Source organism: Euprymna scolopes, chromosome 14 (genome assembly GCF_053919585.1).
Source record: "Euprymna scolopes isolate OS-2025 chromosome 14, ASM5391958v1, whole genome shotgun sequence".
Lineage (NCBI taxonomy): Eukaryota > Metazoa > Mollusca > Cephalopoda > Sepiida > Sepiolidae > Euprymna > Euprymna scolopes.
The window spans coordinates 62,065,572-62,084,323 of record NC_136495.1 but is presented as its reverse complement, the minus strand read 5'-3'; the positions used below and the strand labels follow the sequence as shown (position 1 = coordinate 62,084,323).

At 31.5% G+C, this 18,752-nt stretch overlaps 2 protein-coding genes across 2 annotated transcripts in view; one reads left to right on the top strand and one right to left on the bottom strand.

Moving 5' to 3' along the window:
* Window positions 1-7,830, bottom strand: part of LOC145293049 (uncharacterized) — a 45,751-nt gene extending 37,921 nt beyond the window's left edge. The window contains exon 1 of the mRNA XM_080139361.1: window positions 7,700-7,830. The gene's annotated coding sequence lies outside the window, so the exon portion shown is untranslated. The remainder of the gene's footprint in view (window positions 1-7,699) is intronic.
* The window catches only part of LOC145293048 (uncharacterized), a 238,578-nt gene continuing 223,450 nt past the window's right edge, over window positions 3,625-18,752 (top strand). The window contains exons 1-4 of the mRNA XM_080139359.1: window positions 3,625-3,764; window positions 10,641-10,713; window positions 14,922-14,999; window positions 17,899-18,171. Of these exons, the coding sequence (XP_079995485.1) occupies window positions 10,693-10,713; window positions 14,922-14,999; window positions 17,899-18,171 (372 nt within the window). The 5' untranslated portion in view covers window positions 3,625-3,764; window positions 10,641-10,692. The remainder of the gene's footprint in view (window positions 3,765-10,640; window positions 10,714-14,921; window positions 15,000-17,898; window positions 18,172-18,752) is intronic.

Below are 18,752 nucleotides of genomic sequence, written 5' to 3'. Positions count from 1 at the left end.
CCTGACCCTCCTCCAATCACCAACCTTCTCTGGCCTGGTAAGTTTTACTTATTTTTCTCACAGTATCCATATAGCCTCTTCATATGTGTCACAATGTTCTATGTGATCATACGCAGTCCTGTTTATATTGCCTAACAAGACATTCAATTTATCCAGCGGTAATCCAAGCATTTGAATAACGTCCAAGTAATTGTTGAATGTCTGGTACCAAAACTTCCACTCTTTTGCAGCGACTGATGAATTAGCATCCTGGCTGAATCGATCGGGTTTCAATACCTTATCTATTTGAATAAATTTGTTTTGAATAATTTCTAGTCGAATAAATTGTGGCGAATTATAAGAATAAAGAATACTACTAGGAGATTTAGGTTTTATTCGACTAGAAGAACACACGATACATATACAAGATGGCGACTCGGTATATCAAACAAAGGGAGACAATTTCCTAGAAAGGGGCAGACTACTCTCAAGTGATTATTATTTTACCACAGTATGTAAATTCCCTAAATATGCGCGATATTGCATTGTTGATCCCTGAACTCCGGCAAACAATTGACTTCTTTGCAAGTTGATAAATTCTTGTTGACCATGGAGCAGTGTCAATGTGGACAACAGATGCTATTACAAACCAGCAATAGTAGTCTTGACAGATTCTGCTGGAAATGTGTCATTTAAACTATTAATTTGTTCGAAAAAAAAAATATATCCATTCAAATTATTTATTAATTTAAAAGTTTGGTACTTCTACAGTTTAATCAAGGCATTAAAAAATGAAAATATTGAAGAAAAAAAAAAGTGTAAATTGTACTGTGAGAAATTTAATTCTCACCAACTCAATACTCTCTGGCAGAGGCAAAATAAATCCACAAATTACAAAAGCCGTACCTTTATACTCAAAATTTATTCAATAATAACAGCAAAGAAAAGTTATTGGTCCTGGTACAGTCCATTGCAAAACGATGGGCCAGTTTTGCCTCCCTAAACAGGGAGCCGGTAGTTAAACTCCAATTGTAGGAGTGTTAGTTCATTTCCTCAAAAGGATCCATGATAATTCATGGTGTTCTTGGCAAGAATGCTGGTGCCTATAATTAGGCAAAAGTGAGTCCCTTGGGACTCTAATTGAATTGAGAAATGTTCCAATATTTAGTAGATATAAACATGAAAAAATGTTCAAAAGGATGTCATCCTGTAATTAGGATGTCTTCAGCACAATATAAAGGTGTCTCTGCTTGTAGAGATGTAAGTCCTTTGTTCACCAACATTTTGGTGATATAACATGAAGAAATTGTGGCAGCTCAATTCTCTGTAAGGCTTTCTTCTCGGAGCTGTCCTGGTGAGTCCTTTTCATGCTGAGTGTTAAACGTGGAATGAAAAATGAAAAGCATGATACAAAAAAAAGGGCGCCAAGTAATTAACTTGACTCATTCAAACTAACCAATCACGGGCTGTCAAATAGAACTGTGTAGGCGGCTTAAACAAGAAACATGGCGATGTAAATGGAATTTCTCACAGTACGTATCCGTTATGGAATGAAGTTCTCCAAAAAAAAAAAAAAAATTCACTTAATTTCATCAAGTAGTTTTTTTTTTTACAGCAAAAAAACTATTTGTTATGATACCAAGCAAAAGGTTCGATTTTTAGGAAGAAAAGCTAGTATTAAAGATGGGGAGGGAGTGTCGGCGCTTTAAACAGAGTTATCTCCCTGTGGCATGTTCTAAAAATCCCCCCCAAAAATTTTAAATTCAAACATGTCTACCTTCAACGTGCTGTTATAAAAACATGTTTTTTCGCTGTAAAAAAAACAAAAAAACCCAAAAAACTACTCGATCAAATTAAGTGAAATATTTTTTCAGAGATCTTCTGTTCAAAACGGATACGTACAATATAACCTTTTTTTTTTTTTTGATATTTTCATTTTTTAATGTCTTGATTAAGCTGTACAAGTACCAAAAATTTATATAACTTTGTTGACATTTCAATAGGTGCCACAATTTTACTTCAATTCAAAAAATGTTCTGGAAAAAAGTCCAATGTTGTGTAAGAAATTTCTTTCCTACACACACAATTTCCTCCCTACAGAAGCAACTGAATTCCACAAACAAAAGCCATACCTTTAAACTCAAAATTTATTCACAAATAACAGCAATGAAAGTTCTTTGGTTCTGGTATAGTCCTTTGTAAAACGGTAGCCCGATTTGCTCCCATATGCATGGAGCCTTTAGTTTGAATTCCTATTGTTGGAATGTTGGTTCGTTGTTCCTTTGGAAGGATCCATGATGATCATGGAGAACATGGCGGGAATGATGGCGCCTATAATCAGGCATAACGTGAGCCCCTTGGGACTCAAGAAGAAATGAGATAAGATCCAATATTTGAACAATAAACATGACAAACAGTTTCTTGACTGTCATCCTTGATTTGAATAGATTCAGCAATATAAGTTGTCTCTGCTGTTCACCGACTGTTTGGTGTCCATGAAGGAATTGTCTTGGCTCCCTAGTGAGAGAACTGCTGTGGTTTGAGTCTATCCCGATCCAGTATTTTTCTTAGACTGAAAAATAAACGCATGAATACAAAAAGGTGCCAAGTAAAATTACCTGACACATTCAAATTTAAACCAATCACAGACCGGCTACTAGAGCTGTATGGCCGGCCTAAAAGAAAGATGGCGGTTGTATATGCAATTTCTCACAGTTGCTTTAATTTGAAAAATATTTCATTTAAATTATTAAATTCTTCGAAATTGTTGTTGACTTTTTAATGTTGCTTTACTTCGAAAAATGTTTCATTTAAAATAATAATTTTTACGAAAAAAAAAAAAAAACAATTTTAGGCGCTTCTACACTATTGGTACGAGATTTTTGTAGTCGATAAATGGAGTTTTCAGATAAAAAAAAAAACAAAAACAATGGTTTCAACTGATTATTGTTATTTATTTATTCTTATTTTTTGTCAATTCTAATAAGGTTACAATGGTAGCTTCCAATTTATGCAGTCGGAATTACCGGAATATTACTGAATTATTATTAAAAAAACAAAGAAAAAAAAACAACTTTAATTGTGGTAGCAGGTGAAAAATTACGGGCATCTTGTTTAAATTGAAACGGAAAATTCCCTCCCTTTTGAACTCTTCTGTATCTTACGATCGTTTTCATCAAATTTTAATTTTATTTTCTTTAAGAAATAATTTTTCACCTTATCGATTTTCGGAATTTCTAGATATAATTATCTTAAAAATACGAGGAATGCGTAGATTAATCAGAAATTAAGTTTCCAGGGCATTCAATATTCACCGTGAAGCAGAATGCTTAGCAGAAACCGGAAGTCAAAAAAGCACACAGAACTTGAGGATAACCTTTTTGAATAGTATTTTAAAAATCACTTTTAATTATTGCAGTATTGTTTAGCAATTATGGTTCGTAATTAAATTATTTTTTATTAAATTATTTGTTTTTACGCTATTATTATTTTGATGACACCGGAGCGAGAAATATACACACGATATGAAGAAGTTCTTCTTATTGAAAAACCAATCAAACGAACCGTTATAACAGAAGTTTCAAATAAATGGACCAATCAGAAAAAGGTTTGATATTTTAAACCAAAGAAAAATCATTATAAAAAGAAGGAAAAACAATTGATTAAATTCTGACAGACGACAATTGTTTTTCTATTTTGAGCCATTCCCTCCTTCAAAGGTATGAAGGAAGTTCTAGAAAAAAATCCACTCCAAAGTTATTCAATTTTTATTAATTCAAACTATTGTAAGCGAATATCCTTTTATATATTTTTTATTTATTAATTCCTATTTCAGTCACGCAAATTATTTAAAACGAAATGAGTTTCAGCATTGCCATTACACCCAAACAACTTTTTTTTTTTTTTTTTTTTAATGTTTAGCAAACAAAAATAAACTTAAAAGCACTTAGTTATTGCAAGTTTCAGCGTATACGTGAAAAACGCCGAAATGAAAACTCGGCCGAAGAAAAAGTAATCCTTGTCTTAATAAACGAGAGGCTAGCAAAGAAAGAACGATAACTCAAATTTATAATTATGAAATTGAATTATCGTTTTTCCGAAGCTAGCCGCTTTCTTAACTTGTTTATAAAGATAGCAATTAATTTCTTCTGGTCGAGTTTTCATTTCGGTGTTTCATATGTTCGATGAAACTTCCTAAAAGATCGTTTAAGTTTAAAAAAAAAAAAAAAAAAAAAAAAAAAAGTATTTTGAAGTAATGCCTCGAACCATTCCACCCTACGTTCCCGAAATCTATTGACGTTTGGGCATTGTCCCATTTTGATTAATAGATCTCGACCTTGTTTATTATTTAAAAAGAAAGTTGATACTTGTCCGGAGTTAAAAAAAAAAATACAGGAAAATCTGACACACGTGTCAGTAAACGAAAATGCCAGATTCTCAAATTCACGTAAACTGATCAAGTAGAGTTCAACTCTACTTAACCAATTTAAGAGTTGTATAGGAAATCATTTTCTTACGATTTTTAGTCATTTTAAGAGTAAATTGTATCTATTACAAGGCTGATTTAGATCTCGATAGTTCGAATTGAGTTGTCTCCCACTTATTTATTAAATCTGACAGTACAAGACAAAACGTCTCGCTTCGTTATAAAATTTGAGGTACTTATGCGAAGTTGTACTGAAATAACATTATTTAGAAAACCATTCTTAACATGGGGAGGGTATGATGTTTTACTATTTTATAGCTAATCTGTATTTTCACCTAACAATTTAATAAAAAACATAAAATTTGAATTAAACTTGAAAATACTATGAAAAAATAGCACAGTAACTTCTCTGCATAAGCACTAAATTTGATTTTCTTAGTTAAAAATATATATATTCTACTTGGTCAATTTACGTGATTTTCGTTTACAGACGAGTACGTAGATTTTTATATATATTTTTGTTTTTCTAATTAAGTTCAATTCTAGACTTTAATCAAAAAGTTTCATTTGCTTATTTGTAATTCTTAAAAAAGAAAAAAAAGAATAAAAACATATAACTAAAATTGAAAATAATTCCATTAGTTGATATCAGAAAGAGTTGCAAAAAATAAATAAATAAATAAAAATAACAAAAGACCAACGTTTTTTAACATAATTAAAATAGTTTAGGCATTGGTATTATTTTCGAGTTTGTGTACACACCGTGAAAAATTTGGCTGTAAATGTTTTTAAAATAAAATAAAATTTTGAGTTTATAATGAATCACATTATCGGCACAATGTTCAGGTCAAACCCAAGTCCCGTGAAGCAGTACCTTCACCCCTTCAGCATCAATATCTGAAAGGGCCACAGTGATTTGTGTATGGGCACCTGAAGCTAGGCCTTCTGCAGTTCCAATACGGCAACATTGGATCCTTCATGCTGCCGTTCTTGCAAATTCTGTGCACATACATCTGCATTTGCCTTAAAGGTGTTGACGAAGCCATTGAGTCCCCTTAGTCCATGCGCTCTGTTCTTGTTCGTCTATCACCATTAATGGAATTAAGGCCTTAGCTGAAGCTAGCTCTTTTTCTGGATATGGCATTAACCATCCAATTTTCAGTCATCACCCTAGTTCTTTTTGATATTTGGTCCGAATATGTTTGATTCTTTAGTTGCTCCGGTGTTTGTCTACCCGTCCATTTCCACAAAGTGATCCATTCCTTTTTCTGTTGGTCAAAAAGTCAGGCTCATCAATTTTGATTGCAGCACACTCGGATGTGAACCTCATCAGATTTGGTCAGATGCACTCCCAACTTCTTGAGGACTTTGAATCCAAGTAAAAGGTCATAGCCTGACAGTTTCCCTTTGATAACTAAGACCTCCAGGTGCAAAGGATGCTGGATACCTACTGTAAGCTCAACTTGGCCGGTCCCATGGCATCTCATAACCTTTCCATCTGCGGTTATCACTTTGACAGTCTAGCGTCTCCACTGACAGCATATCGCTGTGTTCATCAGAGTTTTGGAATAGCCGGTGTCAACCAAGGCCATGCATTGTCATATGTCAACAAGTACATAGATCACTGGATGTGCCTCGTTTTTCTCTAGTATCGGGACTAGTCTTGTGCTGACGTCTTTTCCCCTGAGTTGTTTCCCTGGCATTCTGAAACAAAATGGCTTGTCTTGTTGTACTTGTAGCATGTAATTTCTGGCGTGAAATTTGGATGCTTGTTTATCAGGTCATCCCATTGTGCAGTCTTTGGCGATATGACCCTGGCCACCACACCTGTAACAAATGATCCCTCATATTATTTCTTTAGAACACCATTCTTAAGTGTTATTTTCACAACATTGCGATCGATTTAACTTCCGACCATCATCTGACAATTCCGAATAATCAGCCATCATCTAAAAAATTCAGAACAGTTGATCCCTTTTTGGGGATTCGCTGTGAGTGAAACTTTGATCTTACCTCAAGCATGGCTACAACAGTGTCTTTAATCGTATTTGATATGAGCACCCTCACTCACGTCAGCAGATCGTCTATGGTCAAAGTTTCAATGCCTGGTGCTTGTCGCAACTCCGCTGAGACATCGTTGCGGAACCCCATCACAAACGCTAGCTTCATCACCATTTCCATTCTTGCAAGTTGCTGTATTTTGTTGATGTATACATCCATCCATTCTCCTACTCACTTCATTTGTTTCAACTTTATGTTACAGACAACGCCCTGTCCGCAGAAACATCCTTAAATCAGGTTGATGTTCATCACATGACCCTCGTCATCTCCCTCCAAATAAAATCGTAACAAGTGAAGCATGCATGGTCCCTCGTGAGTGCACAGTGAACAAGGCATAAAAAATGACTAAGTTCAGCATATGCTCCCCCCCCCACAATTTAGCCCCCCAAATCCTCAGGGATGTCAAATTCTGGTAAAAACGAACAAAGTGTGCAATTTTAGGCCTTAACGAATGTAAATTTGAGTTCTGCACCATGCGAAAAAAGAAATGACTAAGTCCATCATTTGCCCCTCCCCTCATTTAGCCCCAAAAGTCCCCAAGGTCTTAACATATTTAAATTTGAGCTTAGCACCATGCAAAACTGCTAAATAGACATACACAGAAAATGTTGGACGAATATGGTAAAATAGTCCCAAAAATAGAGTGTTTATTAGCCCTAAAAGAGCCCCTGGGGTACACCCAAGAGTTATCGCAAAGTATAGACAAACAAAATTATATAGAAATCAGTTAGTTACAACTTTTCAGAAAGTTTTATAAAAATTCAAGGCATCAGTTTTTTTTTTTTTTAATAAGCACAAAAGTGTCAATTTTAGCCATTTTAATCCGAAAGGCATCCCTGGGAGGGGGGGGGGCAACTGGAGTTTTCCCGGAAAATCCGTTCTGTTACTTTTTTTACTCATATCATGTTTAATGTTTGTGAAAAAATTTTTAAAAATTCCAAGGCATAGTTATTGAGAAAGTGCAGACAGATGAACAGACAAGGGTGAATTTACAGGTCCATCCTCCTTTTGTCGGGGAACCAAAAAGGCTTACCACATCGTCTATTTTCTTTAGTTGAACAGTTAGTTTTCTTTTGGAGCCAGGCCACCATGTTTCTGTCACTGTAGAAGTTCATTATTTTCTTTACTGCTAAGTTTCATTTTTGTCATTTCAAAGTCAAAAAAAAAAAAAGAAAAAAAAGTAACATGCTGAAATAGGTTGTAAGAAAAAAAAATTATCAGAACTTTTCTCACCAACGCTGCAATTCGTACCAACTCCTCTTCACTGAAACCATAATTCTTAATGTCTATGCTCTCCTTCAGCTGTCAAAAATTCTACACTTGTCCTATCCAATTCGTCCTTCCTATAGCCACTATTCCTCTCATATGCAAATTAATGCCATCTGTATATAAATGATACATTGACAAATGTAAGTTTTTCTTTTCTTTTTCTCATTTCCTGATAGGCCAGTCGGAGACTACTTGTTTAAGTAGTATCTTCCATTATCCTCACCACAGGAGAGATTCAGTATGTTTTATAGAGAGATTCTGGTATCTGATTGGTTCATTCTTATCACCTCTGATTATAATCAAACAAATCTCTGTGATCATATCCTTTTATTAATGCTAAAAATATGGCAACAGAGATATTATAATTAAAATATTGAGCAAATAGACAAACTGTTTTAAAAAACACGCTTTTAGATGCAAATAAAAATAATTTTTTTTCTTTTAATTAATCTCAGATTTAAAATCCCTCGCCAGAGAAATAGTTAAGTATTGGCCTCATTTTTTCCTCGGAAGTAAAAAGTCCATTCTTGTTTTGTTGTTATCGAGATTACACTGGCTGGTAACTGCACGTAAGAACTCTCTAGTTTTTAAAAATATTTTATTAAGCCAAAAAGATGCATGGTTGTCAAATATGAAGATGAAAATATGTTAACTTTTAGAAGCAAAGTGAAAAATATAGACCAAACAAACAAACTGTTTTAAAAAAACACACTTTTAGATGCAAATAAAAAGAATTTTACTTTCTTTCTATTTTTCATATATATATATATATATATGCATATATATATATATATATATATATATGAATAAATGATTAATAAAACATGTTAAAAAACATCTTGAAAAAGAGTTAAAAACATATTTAATTTTAAAAAGGAAGCACAAGATAAGTGGATAGTCCTTAATCTGCGAAGTTTCGATGAAATACTATCCTTCTCATCAGAGGGCAGGAATTAACAAAATGCGGGATCGGATTTTGCATATAAAAGTATTTAATGATACCACAAGTAAGTCACAGATCTTACTTGGTTAAAAAAAAAAGGGTGAGGTAAGGGGAATAGGAGGTAAAAGAAAAAATGATAAAAAGATTTCACATGAATGGATAGTCCAGTGAAGGGTAAAAAATCCAAGAATGGTAAAATCCAAACACGGCCGAATTAAAAACTTCCAATCCAAATTATATATATATATATATATATATATATATATATATATATATAATATTGGTGTTAATGCAGAGTGGTCCGTGCTATTTTTTAAATCGTATTTCCAGGTTTAATTAAAGTTTTATGATATGTTTTTTTATTCAATTGTAAGGTACAGAATAGGTACAAAACACCCTCCCCTTCCCATGTTAAGAATGGCTTTTTAAATAATGACCTTATTATTTCAGCACGGATCACTCTCTGCATGAGTACCATAATATTTACAGTTTAATCCCCTTCTATAATTATGAATTTTCTAGCAGTAAGTCATCTTGTGCAATTGCTATGCCTGCAATATATGAACTTAGTATCCTTAGGAATTTAAACAGCATATTTTTTTTTTTATTTTGCTTTAGTATTTTATAAAAAAAAAAAATTCAAAACCTTTATATTAGATATTATATATTGGGTTTTAAGGTTTGTATGGCTAAATTTTCTTCCTTTTAGTTATTTGTTTGTCTGGTACTAAAGGTACTTTAAATGTATTTTCATTTCTATATAATTTATATGCTAATTAACTTATAACAGAATAGTTCTTAAGAAATATTTTAATATTACTATTATACTTATTATTTATTTACTATTCGTTTTTTCAGCCAAGATTGCCTAGAAGTGTTGATTATGTTTTCTTTAATTAGTGTCATCTGTAATAAGGTTTGAATGAAGGCTTCAATTTCAAATTATGTATAGATCCCGGGGTTAAAGATTCCCAAGATCCTTAAGATGCACCTGAAACAGGTTGGAGATTATATTGGCCAAAATATGAAAATAGCAACAAAATGAGACTACTAGTCTGAATAATCTTAATTATTAATCCTCATTCCCAAACTATATATCTATACTCCTATATATATATATATATATATATATATATATATATATATATATATATATATATATATATATATTTGTGTGTATTGATACCCTTTTTTCTATTTATTTAAAAAGAAAATACAACTTTGTTGTATATGGGTCGTTGAATTGCATTCATCTGCAAAGATCTAGCAAATTTACATATTCTTTTATACATTCATTTTAATAAATTACCTATTAGTTTTTTTATGGGATGATCATCTTTAGTTAACTATTACATGTAATTATATTCATGCAGATATTCTACATGATTTATACTTGCATAATATTTGTGTAAATAGGATATAGTAAACATAAACCTCTTTCTATATATATTTATGTATGTGTATATATATTTGTTTTAAAAATTTTACCTACCAAACTCCTCTATATATGAAATAAAATATGAGAATTCAAGGTTAAATAAACCTTTATTACATCATCAGATCAATAAGGAAAAAAGAAAGAACCTTTTTAGACCATGACATTTTGATGCCTAATGCTTTTAATCAGAAGAGGAGAAAAGATTAGGTTTATATAATACACAAAAAAGCTGGCATAAGGATACTCGCTTAGAAATGAGATAGTGATATATAACAACAGGAAGAATGTTTTTTTTTTTTTTTTAAGTTAGCTTGTTTTTTTTGGGGGGAAGAGTAATAAATCGTTGTAATCATATTTATAAATGTTTGTATCATTTATTTAAATCTATTTTCAACACTTATATCCCCATTGTTGTTTAGTAATATTAGACTGGGCTAGTGTTTAGGAGAAATATAGAAAATATAAGATTTATTTGGGTCATCCGTAATTTCTTATTCATATTGCATAAGTATTCTTTTTTTCAGTGGATGAATTATTTGCAGTATAAGAAATCCCTGTTTGTGGCAGTGACAGAAAATGGAGGCCAAAAGTTTTGTGGTATGTATTTGTATTAAGTGTACACTTTAATGAAATTGACATGTTGGAACAAATACTGGTAGATGTAACCCCTTCACTGCCACTCTGCACACACTAAAAACTTGGTTATCTATAATCTATAAATATAAAAGCGAAAATGTTTGTGTGTGCGTAGATTTTTATGTAGAGTTTTAAAATAAAACAGGTATTATGTAAATATTAATCAGAAGGGACTTTTTTGGGTAATCTCCAAAAATACCGTTAGGGCTTACAACATGGCCGCCAGAAGAGTCACGTGATCCGGTTGATCCAAAACATGAATCGCCGTATTACGAAACCGGAAAACGCAATTTTGTAAACATTGTTTTTAAAAAATAAAAAATAATACTTCTATTATGTTTTAAACGGCTGTAATAGTTTATTTTGGAAGTATATTTCATAAAGAAAATTGACAACCCACTTTAAAAACAGAAATTACGAGTTTTATATATATTATTCGCAGTTTTTTGTTGGGGGTGTCAAAAATTCCGCCTAAAATTCTGATACACCTAGTCGACCACTTGTTTGTTCTGAATAAAATACATTTTATAAACACTGTTTTAACTAAAAACAACCTAAGATTGTTTCTCAAAGTTTGCCTATTTTTATAACAACATTATATCAACAAAAAATTAAATACAAACAAATTGTGATTGTTTGTCAAAGTTTGCCTTCAGGGCTGCGTTTTCCATTTGCACGATTCATGTTTTGGATCAACCGGATCACGTGACTCTTCTGGCGACCATGTTGTAAGCCCTAACGGTATTTTTGGAGATTACCCTTTTTTGTTGGTATACATTGACAAGACTTTTGCTAAACAGAAAGCAAAAGTCAAAAAGAAACAGTTTCTATTTAACATAACCAAAAACTTTGTCATTCTAATTTAAAATAGAAAAAAAATGTCATTTGGATCACTCTCGTTGTGTATCACATTTTCACATTATAAAATTGTTTTAAAATCATTTGCTACACATGAGATGCAGTTTGTGATATAAGTTTAATCCTCATAGGTTGATATTTCTTAAGGATTCTTCACCACTCATTTAAAATTTTCATGCATGTCTATACCCCCACCCCGGTGTTATTAGATCAGGTTGTCTGAAGATACCGGCTTTCTGACCAAAATTTCACCAAACATTGATGCTTTTGTTTCTTCCCTTTTCCTAAAGCCAAAAACTAAAACAGCAATTTTCCTATTCTGAATTTCTGATACAAGGATTGATTATTTGGATTTGGATTCTTCAGACTTCTGTTCTCATCTTGAGTATTATTTACACAATGTTTCAGTTGATTTAACCTCTGACCATGCAAGGGCATGTGGCATAGTTGATAGAGTACTTGGTGAAATTCATTTGTAAAAGTTACATTCTTGGAAATTGAAGGTTCAGTCCTAAGTGTGGGTAGTCCAAAACTACAATTGTGAATTACTTAGGACTTCTATCCAATCATAGCTGATAGGACAAGAGCATGATACCTCCATGAATTAAATAAAGGGTTTTGTTTGAAATTCCGTACGGATTCTCAAGTTTGACATAAAGATTCCAGAGTTCAACAAGATACATTTGAAGAAGGTCAGGTTACATCAACTGAAACATTGTGCAAATAACACGAGAATAAGACGAGAACAATAGTCCAAATAATACAAACAATTTTTCCTTACAAAACAACCAAACCAACCCAGATATCATGAATAAATATTTGGAGATGTAAAGAACTTAAAGCATAAAACTTTTACTAAAATGACTGGATTCAGCATTAAATAACCTGAAAAGGTATGATATGCCAGAAAACAAAACACCCCCCACCTCCCAAAAAAACAAAATAAAGTAAAATCTTTATGAAGTACATTCTTATGACAGAAAGAAAATATTGCATACTAAATGTAACTTAAATTGATCAAGTAGTTTTATTTTTTATTATGAAAATCGTCTTTAAGTGATTAATGGGAATTCGTAGGCATTACAATGATGTATAAGGCTGATTTTAAACTCTATTTTTAAAGACTTATTTTCAGTGGGAGCTTACTAGTAATGACTTTGAGTTTTTCCAATGCCCCTACTCCCTATGGTAATGGTTTTCGAAAATTATACAATAATACAGTTTTACTTGTATGGTTAAACTAACAATTTTTCAGGTAAATTCGACACATTACTGTCAAAACTTCCAACTCCAAAACTTGACACTCTTTCAACTTGACTTGCACATGACTATGTATGTAGCACACTTTTTCCAACTCGTCCCCTGTTCACTTCACGTCCGTTTTTATTTACCTGTCTTATTTGCATAGAAACAATGACAGTCTGCGTCACTCATGCGATCATCAACCATAAAATCAACTGGGTGTCACTATTTTAGCATTTCTTTCTTTTTTTTTTGTTACATGACTAACCCTTTGAAACACGCACACATCCTAGCTAAGTAAATTACGATTTTCCCTACAACTTGTTATTGAGCACTATTTTATAAACACCGAAGTTTGATTGGATTAACATTTAGGAAACCATAGAAATACAATTTTTGTCTACAAAACCTTAGAATGAGTTTGTGAATAAACATAGATGAACTATAGCTTTAACACATGGGTCACCAAAGTTTTGGAATGGGGTTATATTGCTGACCTTTTAGACCTATGTGGGCCAAAATTTAAAAAAAAAAAAAAAAAAAAAAAAAAACGATTAAGAAATAGTGAATGAATAAAATAGAGTTAGGCCATTTATTTTCAAAGTCTGAATCAGTGCAGAATTTTTTGTTTAAAAATCAGCATTCAAAAATCTTTTCAACTCTGTAATTATTCAATTGTATTAGATTTAGAAGTATGAAATTGGTGCATTTCTGACATAATCCTATATAACTATGGTTCAACGTGATTGATTTTGAACATAAACAAAGCATTCAAATGTTCAGCATTGCTCTATGATGATTTTGTGTACTTCATTTTTTAAATAAGTTTTCTCACACAAATACGTAGTCCCAAAAGCTGAAATTAATTAATGAGCAAACTTTTGAGACAAACATATTCATCAGATGGAACACGTATGTAAAATTCAATTAAATTTTCTTCCTTAAATTTGTCTTTCAGAATGTCATTTGATTGTAAATTAATAGTTTTCATCTGTAAATTCCTCCTGGCTTCAATGTCCAAAATAAAATAAAAATTTTAATAAAAAAAAAAAACATTCCCACCACTCGGCTGTCTAATTTCTTCCAACTGCAAAAACACAACTCTCTGCTCACAAGACTCAATCCTTCTGTCACCAAATCCTAAATCGCCCGAATCTATAAAAGTCAGGATTTTATACTACAATCAGCAGCATCTCATTTGCATAAAGCGATCAGTTGGATTAGCATAAAACCGAAAAGGCAGCCATTTTTTTTTTCTTTTTTGTCTGCATGGGACCGCACAAGAAACAAGTGTGTACTGATTTTTTAATGCCTTTTAATTACAATTCAGAAGACAAATCTTCAGTGACAGAGTTGAAAAGATTTTTGAATGTTCTCAATTTAACAGAACATGCATCATGATCAGAGAAACGTTTCTGAAATTGTTGTTTCAAATTGGACAGGACATCTTGAGCAAACAAGCTTGAGAAAGGAGTCAAAGCTTCTTTGCTATATTTGCCACATTATGGAAAGTGAGCAAAGAGTATCTTGCAAGCTGAGTATTAAATAATGATAACTTCTGAAGAGAAACTTTCACATTGGAATACAAATCGCAAATGAATGATGTTTTACTGTGAATGGTTAAATCTGCTGCAAAGACTAGTTTCCAGAGCCAATGTACTATTGCAATAGTTTATTAACTTTATTAAGTAAATGCCAACCTTTTTTAACAAAGGGAAATTTATCATGGATGTAACATGTAAAAGACAAGTAAAAATGATGACCAGCAATGAAGAAAAAAAAAGACCTGGCAAACCTATACAAAAAGACCTGTTTTATGCTGTTTTGCTCATTAGTTTTGTTTTTTTAGTGAAACTGATTTTCGGAAACCTCATCCCTTTTTATCTTTTTTCTGAACAAAAAGAAAAACCAATACACAAAAAAAGTTTTGCTAAATATTTTTTACGTTTTCCATAAAAGCTTTGTGGGCCCGATGTAAAGACATTGGCAAGCCGGCTGTACTTTGGAGACCCTTGCTTTAACACCAGAATATATTTGTCTAATGTGATTTTGTATCATTTTTTTTCCAGATACTATACACAGGGCAAACAAAAAAGAAACATAAAGTATGGCATGACGGTACTCTGAAGTTTTCAACTAATAACAAGGTAAGTTACGATTGCTTCTATCTTATATTATATATTTTTTTTTAGTTTCTGCAGAGGGTTGTTGAGGCTTCATGCTTAGCATCATACTTAGTATTCTTAATTTTACTACATTTAACACCCTAAGAGCTCTTTATTGGTGCAATTCTATCCCAGTTTTAAACCCATGTTTATTGTTATTACTATTTTATTGAAATCACTCAAGAAAAAGTATGAAGTCACTTAATGTAAGGTGCTAAAAAATAGTAGTTCAAACTCAAAAGACAGCCAACGATAAGCGTGAGATGGATAAATTCCTATTCAGAAAACAGCAATTCTTCCCCTTTTATCAGAAACATCACTCATGTAATATGAGGACTAAAAAACAAAATAAGAAAAATGAAAAATACAAGGCTACTGAAAGTAAACATTTTAGTAGTAATATTATAATTTTGACAGTCCATTAAACCATCTGTTATGTCAATTTTTTTTCAACTTGTAAATGTTAATTATTATTAGGATAAATAGTTGAATGTTTACTTCTCCTTTACCCAATGCATCTAGAATGCTTCTTGCCAAATTTGTTGCATTTGATCAATACTTTTAGTATAACGAACATTTAACAATTTAATAAACACAAGTACCGGTAAAAATTAATTTAACTTGAAAATTCTAACAAAAAAAAAGTAAATTTTGACTATCTTAGTTTTCACTATTTCTAAAATATTCACAATCTACCTTTCTTTTGGGTATTACATTTCTGCAGCCTATAAAAAATATCTGTAAAGAAGGAATTAAAAAAAATAATAAATATTTAGGATTTTACAGTCGAGGATCACTTTCTTATATAAATTGAACATGAAATGCACACCCACTTCATGGCCAGTTAGAAATTCAAAGAGATATGTAATTGATTTGAGTTTCCAATTTTTATAGCAGAAGTGGGAAGTCTGATATCGTTTGTGGCTTTCGTAAATTTTCAATTTAAAAAAAAGTTCCATTATATTTAATTTTTTGTCCCTTTTATAAAAAATAGAAGGGAGAGCTTTATTATTCATTTTTTCTTTTAATTTAAATTTTAGATTTCAGTAATGAGACATTTTTCTATTGCTTAACTATTTGTTGTTCTGTTTTAAATTAAAACGTCATCTCATTTATTTGGTCCTGGATATGACCTTAAACTGATGCCCTAGTGAGGTTCTAGTTTGTTGGCTTTGGGGAGTGTGGAGCCACCTCTTAATTACCATTGCTCCCAGGTCCACTCTGACCCGGAGTGGTAGTACCTGTTAGAGTCCTAACTATGGGTTAAATTGAAACCAACTTGAAAAAAAAAATTTTCTATTAAAAATTTTTTCTTCAAAATCACTGGATTCAGCATTAAATAACCTGAAATGGGTTGATATGCCATAAAACAAAAACAGCCAACCAATCAACCAACTTCTCATTTATTTATGGGCCATGATGAAATAACAAGTACTTTCACCTAACAAGTTAATAAACAAAAGTAGGATTTGTTAGTGTAGACTATAAAATGAAGAGTTGGTCCAAAAAATTGGTTACATTTATTTGTTATCTAAAGCAAGATATATTACTCTTCTACCTAGCTGGATAAATCTTTGGTGTTTTAACTTATTTTGAAGTGTTCTTCAGTTAAGATTCTGTGTAACCTTAACCCCTAAAAAACAAATGTCTTATTTATAAAAGTTGTTCATAGTTTGTTTTTCTTTTTTCTTTATTATGTTTCTAACAATTTAATAAACACAAATAGTGATAAAATTAAGGTAACTTGAAAATATTATCAAGAAAAAAAATAGCAGTTTTCCTATTTTGTATAAACACATTCTGTACTTTCATCTAACAATTAAATAAACACAAATACTGTGAAAATTACTTTCTTTTTTTTTACTTGGGAGTCACCACTTATCAAGACCCGAAGGCCATTCGAGGATAAGGGTTAATGAATGTAAGGTGGTAGTGTAGTAATCGTTAATGGTGTAGATGGGGTAGAATTTTATTTATGAGAACGGCTCAACAAAGACTTGTTTACATTGGATTTAAAGGCTACTATGTTGTATTCAATGGGGAAGCAGGCCAGCAGAACAGTGTTCCACAGGTGGGCAGTTCATGGAATAAAAAAAAAATACTAGTTATAGTCAAGAATGTCTATTTACTTTGAGTTTCAGATTTTACAAAGGAGATGGATTGTGTGTGACAACCAAAATAAGGTCCTTTCTGATTAATGATTGTCTTTCTTATTTTTTCGTTTATTCTTATAATTCAAAATATGCTAAGGTTTTCTTTTTCTCAGATCCTCAAACAAATTCGTTTTTTTTTTTTGTCAAAATTTTTTTATTTTTAATAAAATATTTTATAATTATGATTATAGATTCAGCTAAGAAAAAAAATTTTAACAATTAATCAGTGGAATTGGTCTTTTTTTGTGAAAAAATATTTTTAAAAAAATATAATTTTATTATAACATATTATAACAAAAGAAAGAAAATTCTAAAACAAAAACAAATTTAGTTGATTATTTGCTAAAAGATCTTAATAAAATATATTTTTATTATATTTTTATTTTTGTAAAAAAAAAAATTTTTGTTAAAAATAAATTATTAATAAAATTTATTAAAAAATAAAACTATTTTGAAAAATAATTTCATTTGTGTATTTATTTCAACAAGAAAAACCTTATAATTTCAACTATAAGTAAATAGAAAAACATTAATAATTAATGAAAAGGGACATTATTTTGGTTGTCTATGAATAAGTTGTTTCCACAATGAAAGTCTTAGCTCTCTGCCCCCACAAATGATTTTAATAATTTAATAAAAAAATTATATAACATTTAGTTTTCTAAATTTTCAACTTAAACTTATGTAATAATGTTTTCAAAGATGTGATCAAGCTTCTCTATTTTCAGGGTCTTTTGTATGATGAGAAAGGCACCAAACTTGATTCTGTGTTCATCAAAGACAACATTCAGATTGGTGACCAACTAGAAAGTGACCATTACCTCATTACCATCGAGGAAGTTCTCTCTTCAAGGGTAGAAAGAACAAATAACCATGCAAATCAGGGCTCTACATTGCCATATACGAAGAGCAACCATGTGTCAGGAAGAAATAACCTGAAGCCAATAATTGGAGGTAATTGCCCAAGGCAGAACAGAATTGGATTAAAACGACAAAGAAAGGTAAGACCCAAAGTTGTTCGGGATTGAATGAAGATCAATGAATATTCCACACTTCAATATTTTTATTGTCATCGAAATCAGTGAAATCATTAATTTTTCAATCAAGTCAGTTGATTGTCTGCTCTAGTTGGGGATCCACTGCGATGCACCAGGGGGAAGATTCACATGCCTCCCCACAGTGACTTAGTCCACAATACATTGTAGTATATATTGCACTATAGAGAACCCATTGTTGATTCTATAAAATTATTTTATATAATAGCTTGAATTAAAGTTTAAAATTTGAAAGTAAAGTATCATAGTTTAATTATGCTCTAAACAGAAAGATTCATTTCGAATGCGCCTCTGTCTTATCAAAGAACTTACTGTTGATTTTATATACCAGGCCCTTCTACTTGTGCAATGATAAAACTTATCAAATGCACATGTGATGTTAGGCTGCATAAGGGTGTTAACTTTGGTCAAAGTCGGACTGTTCCTTCTGTTATCAAATTTTTTTGATTACCAATTTTTAATACTTATTCACAGCATTTTGATACGAAACCTGTCTAAGAACATTCCTAGACACATAAAGTACATTT